The sequence below is a fragment of the Brassica oleracea genome, chromosome C3 (assembly GCF_000695525.1).
Source record: "Brassica oleracea var. oleracea cultivar TO1000 chromosome C3, BOL, whole genome shotgun sequence".
NCBI lineage: Eukaryota > Viridiplantae > Streptophyta > Magnoliopsida > Brassicales > Brassicaceae > Brassica > Brassica oleracea.
This window is the reverse complement of record NC_027750.1, coordinates 60550668-60559720: the sequence shown is the minus strand read 5'-3', so window position 1 is coordinate 60559720 and position 9053 is coordinate 60550668. Positions and strand designations below refer to the sequence as shown.

Genomic DNA, 9053 nt, shown 5'->3' with positions numbered 1-9053 from the left:
ACTTCTCGTGAAATAATTTTGCAGGCGGCAAATGCCATGTTACTGGATCATCCTTGTCGTAGGTTTGGATTAAGGAATCGTTTTTTTTTTTTTTTGTGTGGAAACAAGAAGATTGACATGATGCTAGAGTAAGAAGAATCGAGACTCACACACCTTAAATTTCTTATCCAAAAGAGAATGTTGTCGCAACATAACAAAAAACCTCTAACTCTCTCCCTCTCACCAAATATTAGCAAGAGAAAAACATAGCTGGATGCAGGGAAAAATGCCAATTTCGACCCCAACAATTTCAGTCGTGCCAAATACGACCCGAACAATTGATCAGTGCCAAATACAACCTCAACTCAATTATAATTTAAAAAAACTACCTGAACTTCTTAAAACGTGCCTAAATATACATTGACTCTAACAGAAGTTAGTCAACAGTTAACAAGATAAAACGACGTCGTTTTGATATATGAGAAAAATTGCCAATTTCGATCCCAACACTCTCAGTCGTGCCAAATAAGACCCAAACAAATGATGAGTGCCAAAAACGACCTCACCTCAATTATAGTTTAAGAAAAAATACTCAAACTTTTTAAAACGTGCCTAAATCTACATTGACTCTAACATAAGTTAGTCAACCGTTAACAAGATAAGACGACGTCGTTTTGATATATATATATTTTTAAAAATATGTTCATTTCGGGACTCAAACCCGTGACGGGATATCCTTTTAAAGGGGCACACTAACATCTAAACTAAAGTAATTTTTTGAAATATTATTACCATTTGAAATTCTCCATTATATAAACTACTATTCTTCTTCATCTTATCCAATTTAAAACTTTGGTGATTACTTTATATAATCTAGTTATTTTTTAATATTTCTAATATTTTGTACAACATATCTTAGTGAAAGAAAGGTAAAAGGTCTCTTATTGAACAAAATATCAAAATATATAATATTAACTTTGAAAAATAAAACAATTTCAACTTATTTTTAAAAATTACAAATAATTAATATAAGAAAATTTTATAAATAAATTCAAAGTTTTAAGTATATTTAAGATCGTATAATAATAAATATTTTATTATTTATATTTTAGTAAGATATAAGTTTATTAAATATATGATAAATAAAAACATGTTAATTTATTTATATAAATCAGAAACAATTGTCACCAAAATTTTAAATTGGATAAGATGAAGAATAATAGTAGTTTATATAACTTCAAATTTGTAATAGTATTTCAAAAAGTTACTTTTATCTAGTTGCTAGTATGCTAATTTAAAAGGGTATCACAACATAGTTTGAGTTCCGGAATGAACATATTTTTAAAAAAATATATATATATATCAAAACGGTGTCGTCTTATCTTGTTAACGGTTGACTAACTTTTGTTAGAGTCAATGTAGATTTATGAACGTTTTAAGAAGTTCATGTATTTTTTCTTAAATTATAATTAAATTGAGGTCGGTTTTGGCACTGACCATTTGTTCGGGTCCTATTTGGCACGACTGAGAGTGTTGGGGTCGAAATTGGCACTTTTGCCGCTGGATGCATCAAGAAGAGCCCATATCCAAGAAAGAAAAGAAAAGTGATCAACAAGAGTACAACAAAGAAAATAAAAAAGCAAGGAGCCAAAGAACCCCATCACTATCTGAAACCTGAATCCATTACATACTCTTCTGTTTGTGTGATTGCTGTTTGGCTCCGAATATATACATAATTAAAAAAAATATTATTATTATATCTCCTTAGTTGATCGGTGAGCACAAAAAAAGAAAAAAATAAATAATCGCAAAAGAATTGAAGAAGAAAGTATCACGATTACGATTTCAATAGCTCAAAAAGTCTGACTCTTTCTGGGCTCTCTCTTCTCGGGTGTCTCCAATTGAAGAAGGAAACCTCACCCATTTGAAGAATTAGGTTTGTTCCGTGATTTCTTCTCAATTCCATCTGCTAATTAGGGTTTGTTAATGAATTGATGATTTTAGGGTTTAATGCTTACTTGTCTCTCTCAATTTCATGAACTGAGAAACCCCATTTGATGTTTTTGTTTTATGGGTTTTGCAGGACGTCAAAGTTTGAGTGAGTTTCCATGGTATTACAAAACCTAGATGGGTGTTTTCTCTTCTGACAACTAAAGGTCATAACCACCTTAATCTACCCATTCATGGAACAATCATCAGCTCATCATCTACCCCAAAATGACCACATCATTGACATTCCAAGCTCCTCTTCTCATCACGTTTTGGATGAGGAAGAGGAGAGACCTTCTACTGCTTCTGTCTCTCACCCAGTTACAGCTTCTTCCTCTTCTTCTGTGCGGTCGAATCCTAGAACCCCACGTCGCAGACGCAGTCCTTTGAACTCTGGCCTATGGATTTCCATTGAGCTACTCCTCACTCTCGGCCAGATCATTGCAGCTATAGTCGTTTTGTCTTTGTCTAAACACGAGCATCCGCGTGCACCCTTGTTTGCTTGGATTGTTGGTTACGCCTGTGGATGCGTTGCAACGCTCCCTCTCCTGTACTGGAGATATTACCACCATTCCAGTCACCCCTCTGAACAGGATTCTGCACAGCATCATCGTCCTAATCTTAACGTTGCAGCTGGGCCATTCGCCTTCTCCATATCCAGGTCATCTGAAGGAGGAGATGCTCGACAGACCAACAACAACAACACGTCTTCTCGTGGTGGTAGTAGATACCCTGGCTTCATAAGCGCTGCCAGGTATACATACATGTCTTTACGCGCCTATGTTGCAATCATTTGAGTATTTGGTTTTGGGTTTTAGGCTAAAAGTTCTTATGGAGTACTTCAAAATGGCTCTGGATTGCTTCTTTGCGATATGGTTTGTGGTAGGTAACGTCTGGATATTCGGAGGGCATTCATCTGCATCCGAGGCTCCTAACTTGTACAGGTTCGGTTTCAAACCTTTTCGGTACATTTGTCAAAGAAAAGACTCTTAACCTTTTTTTTTTTTTGAATGTTCTATAGGTTATGTTTAGTGTTTCTCACCTTTAGCTGTATTGGCTACGCCATGCCTTTCATCCTCTGCACAACTATATGTTGTTGTTTGCCGTGCATTATCTCTATTCTCGGATACAGAGAAGATTTAACTCAACCCCGTGGTGCTACAACTGAGTCGATAAACGCATTGCCTACCCATAAGTTTAAGCTGAAGAAAAGCAGAAGTGGTGGTTCGAGTAGTAGCGAAGGTGGAGTTGTGGCGGCTGGAACAGATAACGAACGTGCCATTTCAGGAGAAGACGCTGTGAGTTTTTGCTTACACTTTTGACTCTGCACACGTACAGATCAAGTATCTTGACTAGTTACAATTGTTTTTTTTTTTGCAGGTCTGTTGCATTTGCTTAGCGAAATATGCGAATAACGAAGAGTTAAGAGAGCTTCCTTGTTCACATTTCTTCCACAAAGACTGCGTTGACAAGTGGCTGAAGATCAATGCCAGTTGCCCTCTTTGCAAGAGTGAAGTTGGGGAGAAGAACTCTGATCTGACAAGTCAGGGGGTCTTAACCTCCCTCTCTTCTGGGGAAGAGGGTAACGCTCAACAACAAAGGAATGAACATAGAGTTGATAACGGTTTGGCCCACAGCATCATCTAGACATTTGCTCGATGTTAGAGAAAATGGTACACAGCGATACACAAAACGGCGTTTGCTTCTGAGCCTCATCGTTAAGAAGAATTGCCTTTTTTGCTTTTGTAAATTAAAACCCTCTCAACACGTAGGAGAGTTTTGAAAATCAGTGATTTGAGTTTGCGTGTGTTCTAGATACTTTTTTTTGTTTGTTTGTTTATTCTCTGAATCTTATCACGAACAGAAGAACCTTTATACGAGAGCCAGAGGGCTCTTTCAATACCTTGTGCAGCTGAATTGCCTTATCAATAGATGACTGGTATAGATGTCAATATTCTATAATGGAAACTTTATACTGGACCTTGAATATGTTCTACTTATTCTTTAAAAGTGTTAAGAGAGTAGAGTGAGTATGATAACGTCACAGCTTGATGCATATGTTTACTTTAAACGGGTAGAGATAAGCAAAAAAGTGACTGTATCATTAAAGAGTGGTATAGTGCCCTTCCGAAAGATACGTACTTCTGATGAAGATCTAAAGCGTTTTCGGGAGATGGGTGTTCATGAACATATGTGTGCCAACTGATTTGAACCATCGCAGCAAGTTACGGTGGTCCTTTACATAAAGCCATGCCTGAAGAAACGGGAAGAGACTCTCGTTCACTCCCCGCTGCTCTAGGAAACTATGGAATACGTCTCTCATCTTCTCTGTGAAAACAATCACAATCCTTTTTCTTAGAATTGAGAAATGAATAAAAGAGCAGGCCAAAGACTAAATCCTTTATTTGTAGGCAAATCTTGAAAGCTAAAAAAGACTGTTATACTAATGAACAAGGTTGTAAGAAAAGTTTGTGGAAGAACACACTTACACAAAAGAAGGGCCTGTGTATTGAGTGGGATCATCAGACAACTCCAAAGCCTCGAGCTTTGGCCTCATGGAAACAGAGTGAATACCTAATGCATCAGGGTCAAACCCGCAAAGAAAATGCAGAGAATCAGCTTGCCTTTGCTTTGAGACAGCTACATGTACGAACAACTGGTTAATCCCATTATCTTCCTCATCATCATCACCTCCGTGAGCTAACCGCCACACTACCGATCACTCTTCTCAACATTTCTACTTCCCCGGCGAATTGGCCACCAATCTCTTAGCCGATTAACTTTTAATTAAAGACAAAACCTTAGGTTTAAGACTATATACAAAATATATACCGAATGAGACTCGTTTTATGGTATTTCGGGTTATGGATTTCATCCAGCAAGGACATTCTTAAAAATAACAGCAATCAAAGCATATGCACCTGACATGATTCTAGTGGGAACGAGAGAATACAAAAGACAAAAGAAAAGAAGAGCAAAACAAACTCAAAGACAAATCTTTTCTGGTTATGTCCCATTGTATAACATAAATTTAAAAAGATCAAAGTCATATCTCTAAAAGTACGACCCAAACACATCCCCCCCTTTCAACAGATTTTATCAAAGAGTAAAGTCTCATATCAACAGAAAGAGGGAAACACATGTTCATCATATATCAAAACAGGTTTGGGTGGGTGATTGATTTCACCTCACTGGCTGCTGGTTGTAGTGACTCTTCTCTTTCTTCTTCTTTGCGGCAGCCAGCTTTGCCTTCCTCGCAGCTGCTTCTTGTGCAGCAATTTTTGCAGCGGCATCAGTCTCTTTGCTTGACTTCTTCTTCTTCATCGATGCAATCTTCTTGAGCCGTTCTTGGATATCCATGGAAGAAGAAGCCTCCCCCTCCTGCTCAGCAGACTCACCTCCAGCAGCATCTGCGTTGCTCTTCACTTCTTCCTGAGACTCTTTTGCCTCCTTCTGTTTATCCTTCTTTTTCTTCTTCTTTGAGGCCTTTGATTCTCCTGTTGCGTTCTCCTTCTTCTCTCCATCTCCACTGACTTCTTTCTTCTCTTGATTATCTGTTAGGTATTTGCAGAAGAAACACTTATCAGTATTAGCAAAAATGACTACCTCAGCCCGTAATAATAAGCCAGTGTAGAAAGCTGTCCACATATGTAAGACATCATTGCGTGCCTGTGTGATAGATACCTTGAGTGTTGTCTTGACCAGTGGGTGCAACTCCAAAATCTGCTAACAAAGCCTCAAGCTCGGCAAGTTCCTTCTGTCTCCTCTCTTTCTTGGAAAGCTGCCTCTCCGCCTCCTTGGGTGGTGCAGGAACTTCAGGAGCCTTCTTCACCTCAGGCTCTGCTTGTGGATGAACTTGCGTCTCATGCTCTTCTTCCAAATCATCATCATCATCACCTTCATCAAGGTTATCCTCTTCACTTTCACTTTCCTGCTACATTAAAAGCAAACTCATCATAATATATTTTATCATCCATCTATCAAGAAAGGTAAAACCTTAAGTCCTGAACGAGAGTAGTTTCAAACGGTAGTAGAAATCTCAAGAGGTTTATTTGCAATTTTATGAAACCAATTTAACACAAGGAAGGCACCAGAGATTCATCCGTCAAGTAGACAGCCTATGAGGGAGCTCAACAGCAAATAAAAAAAAAACCAATACCACTATAAGTACCTCAACGTGAGTCTCTTTCACATCAGAATGAGACGCTTCAGAAGCATTCCACAAGGCGTGGGGCGGAGCAGTGGTAACGAAATAGTCATCATCTTCATCGTCACTGTCGATATCCGCCCAAGCCTTAGCTTTGAGAGGCGTAGGTGCCCAGAAGACCTGAGGCTCAGGCTCCTTGTGCGATGACGACGAACCCTTGCTCTTACCACCAGCCTTATCCGACTTCTTCTTCTTCTTGCGAGTGTCCAAAGCAGCGAACAAGTTAGTGTTCTGAATCGGCATCGATCCCTCGTCTCTCCTGTTTCCACCACCAAACATCTTTCCTTTCTCTCTCTCTCTCAAACAATCAAAGATTCAGATAACAAACAGCTAAAAAGGTGCGATCTTTACAAAAACCCAGAACAGGAAAACGATCTGATGCAAGCAGTGGATAAGGGATGCAATCGTCACTAATTTACTACGAGGGAGATGGAAAAAATCTGATCTTTCTACAAGCGGATTCTTGAAAGCGATTGATAATTAGGGTTCCAGATTGATAGAGAGATGAAAGGAGAGAACAAGAGAAGGAAGCAAGGAAGCTTCGGGAAGCTGGTTTCTGATGGAGACGCGAGATGATTAGGGTTTCTTGAAAGAGGTGGAAATCGTTTTGAGGGTAGCTATTTCCGGCTATGTATCAAACCGATATTTGGATTAGAAAAACGAACCGGGTCCGAGCTGAAATTGGAACTCAGCAAAGCAAATCGAAACCGATCCTTTATCATTTAATACGTTCAAGATTTTTCACCTTTCTTTGGATATTTAATCACCAAACAAAGAAATAAATTATACTATAATTATGAAATTTGAATTTTTCAAGATTTTATTCACAACAGAACCCAAAAAATAAAAAAAAAATAGAACCAAAAATAACATAATTTATTCCTATGATTTTTTTTTTTGCAGTAAATACTATAATCTTTATCATAATAATAATAATTGCTAAAATAAATAATATCGTGAATACTATTATTTTGTGAGTTTCAAAAAATTATTCAAAGTTTTATGTTTATAATATTCATATATAGCTGTATATATTATTTTGTGGGAACTGGGAAGTAATCATGTTATATACAGTTTCGACTTCTGAGAAACCGTAACGCCCTCTTCTTTTGTACATCTGGAAGATGCATCCAGATGGTCCATCTAGATGTGTTATCCAGATGTTCCATCTGGGTATTGTTCGTTTCTTCATTTCGTCCATGCATCCAGATGAATTATCTAAATGCAACTATGTTCGTTTACTTTTCATTTTTTAATTTCCATCTGCATCGAGGTGGACTTGTTAATAAAATAACTAAAATATAATTTTTTACGTTTCGGCGGAAAAATAGCATTTTTACGGTTTTGGCCGAAAATATTTTTGCGGTTTTTGAGGAAATATGTGTTTTTCGCGAAAAGTGCATTTTTATGGTTTTGGCGGATAAATACGTTTTATGGGTTTGGCTGAAAAATACGTTTTTACGGTTTAGACGGAAAAAGTGTGTTTTGAAGTTTTGGCGGGAAAAGTGTTTTTGACGGGAAAAGATTTTTTCACGATTTTGGCGGGAAAAACATTTTTCCGATTTGGCGAGAAAATACACTTTTCCGGTTTTAGCAGAAAAATACATTTTTTTCGGTTTTGGCGGGAAAATGCGTTTTCCAGTTTTTGGCGGGAAAATGCGTTTTTCCAGTTTTGGCGGAAAAATGCGTTTTCCAGTTTTATCGGGAAATGCATTTTTCCGGTTTTGGCGGGAAAATTCGTTTTTCCAGTTTTGGCGGGAAAATGCGTTTTTCGGTTTTGGCGGTAAAATTGTGTTTTTTCAGTTTTGGCGGGAAAATGCATTTTTCCGGTTTTGGCGGGAAAATACGTTTTTCCGGTTTTGGCGGTAAAATTGCGTTTTTCAGTTTTGGCAGGAAAATGCGGTTTTCCAGTTTTGGCGGGAAAATGCGTTTTTCCGGTTTTGGCGGGAAAATTCCATTTTCCGGTTTTGGCGGAAAAATTGTGTTTTCCAGTTTTGGCGAGAAAATGCGTTTTTCCGGTTTTGGCGTAAAAATGCGTTTTTCCGGTTTTGGCGAGAAAATGCTTTTTGCGGTTTTGGCCGGAAAATGCTTTTTGGAGTTTTGGCGGGAATATGCATTTTTTTGGGTTTTGGCGGGAAATTTCGTTTTTTTTGTTTTGACGGGAAAATGCGTTTTTTCGGTTTTGGTCGAAAAGTGCGGTTTTACTGGTTTAGCCAAAAAATGTGTTTTTATGAAAATGTGTGTTTTATGTTTTTTTGCGAAAAACGCATCTTGCGGTTTTGGCGGGAAAGTGTGTTTTTTAGTTTTTGCGAGAAAATGTATTTTTTGGTTATAGCGGAAAAATATATATGTAAAAAAATAGAATTTACGGTTTGAAAATAATATTTTGATTTTAAAAGGTCATTTTTGTCATTTATCATTTTGGACTCAACTAGATGCATCCGCATCTAGATGCACCATCAAAACTCACCTTCATTTGGGTGAGAATTTGAGATGAATTTTTAAAAATTCAGCCGGTTGATCCATCTGGATGTAGCATTATAATGCACAAAACGAACATCAATTTGCATCTTCACCTAGATGGATCACCTGGGTGAGCAGACGAACAAGGTCTAATTAGGTGGACCACCTGCACGTATATGCGGACATTAGTATGATTAATATATATATATATATCTTTATATATAAAGTAGTGTTTCATCCCTTCTGGCGCTGCCACGTCGTTAAGCAGGGGGAGGAAACGCTGTCACGTGTCCCATTCTTTTAAAAACGCTGCATTCGTACGGGCTTTGCGTTTTGTTGGGCCAAATCATCTCTTTCTCTAGCCCATAAGGGTATACTTGATGAAACACGACGTTTTCCATTAGGGCCTTCTTCG

General features: G+C 37.8%; 2 protein-coding genes across 3 annotated transcripts; one reads left to right on the top strand and one right to left on the bottom strand.

The window, feature by feature from the left end:
• The first annotated feature begins 1744 nt into the window (after positions 1 to 1744).
• On the top strand, positions 1745 to 3870 carry LOC106335148 (E3 ubiquitin-protein ligase At1g63170-like). The gene is made up of 5 exons (XM_013773587.1): positions 1745 to 1915; positions 2063 to 2722; positions 2787 to 2912; positions 2990 to 3266; positions 3349 to 3870. The coding sequence occupies exons 2-5, from the start codon at positions 2163 to 2165 to the stop codon at positions 3613 to 3615; spliced, it is 1230 nt and encodes a 409-aa protein (XP_013629041.1). The 5' UTR covers positions 1745 to 1915; positions 2063 to 2162; the 3' UTR covers positions 3616 to 3870.
• Positions 3871 to 4935: 1065 nt separating this feature from the next.
• Positions 4936 to 6781, bottom strand: LOC106335149 (nucleolin-like). Of its 2 annotated transcripts, none has more exons than XM_013773588.1 (3): positions 6140 to 6781; positions 5653 to 5902; positions 4936 to 5522 (listed from the first exon to the last, which is right to left on the bottom strand). In XM_013773588.1, exons 1-3 carry the CDS (start codon positions 6452 to 6454, stop codon positions 5152 to 5154), a joined length of 936 nt encoding a protein of 311 aa, XP_013629042.1. In that variant the 5' UTR covers positions 6455 to 6781; the 3' UTR covers positions 4936 to 5151. The 2 variants fall into 2 exon arrangements, with proteins under 2 accessions (XP_013629042.1, XP_013629043.1); XM_013773589.1 differs by having other exon boundaries at positions 5653 to 5899; positions 6140 to 6779.
• Between the last annotated feature and the right edge of the window lie 2272 nt (positions 6782 to 9053).

Coding starts and splice junctions, on each gene's coding strand:
- LOC106335149 (XM_013773588.1), bottom strand. CDS start 6,454: ATGTTTGGTGGTGGAAACAGGAGAGACGAGGGATCGATGCCGATTCAG. Junction 5,903..6,139: donor TGAAAGAGACTCACGTTGAG/GTACTTATAGTG, acceptor CTTTTAATGTAG/CAGGAAAGTGAAAGTGAAGA. Junction 5,523..5,652: donor TGGTCAAGACAACACTCAAG/GTATCTATCACA, acceptor AATACCTAACAG/ATAATCAAGAGAAGAAAGAA.
- LOC106335148 (XM_013773587.1), top strand. CDS start 2,163: ATGGAACAATCATCAGCTCATCATCTACCCCAAAATGACCACATCATT. Junction 2,723..2,786: donor GGCTTCATAAGCGCTGCCAG/GTATACATACAT, acceptor TTTGGGTTTTAG/GCTAAAAGTTCTTATGGAGT. Junction 3,267..3,348: donor CCATTTCAGGAGAAGACGCT/GTGAGTTTTTGC, acceptor TTTTTTTTGCAG/GTCTGTTGCATTTGCTTAGC.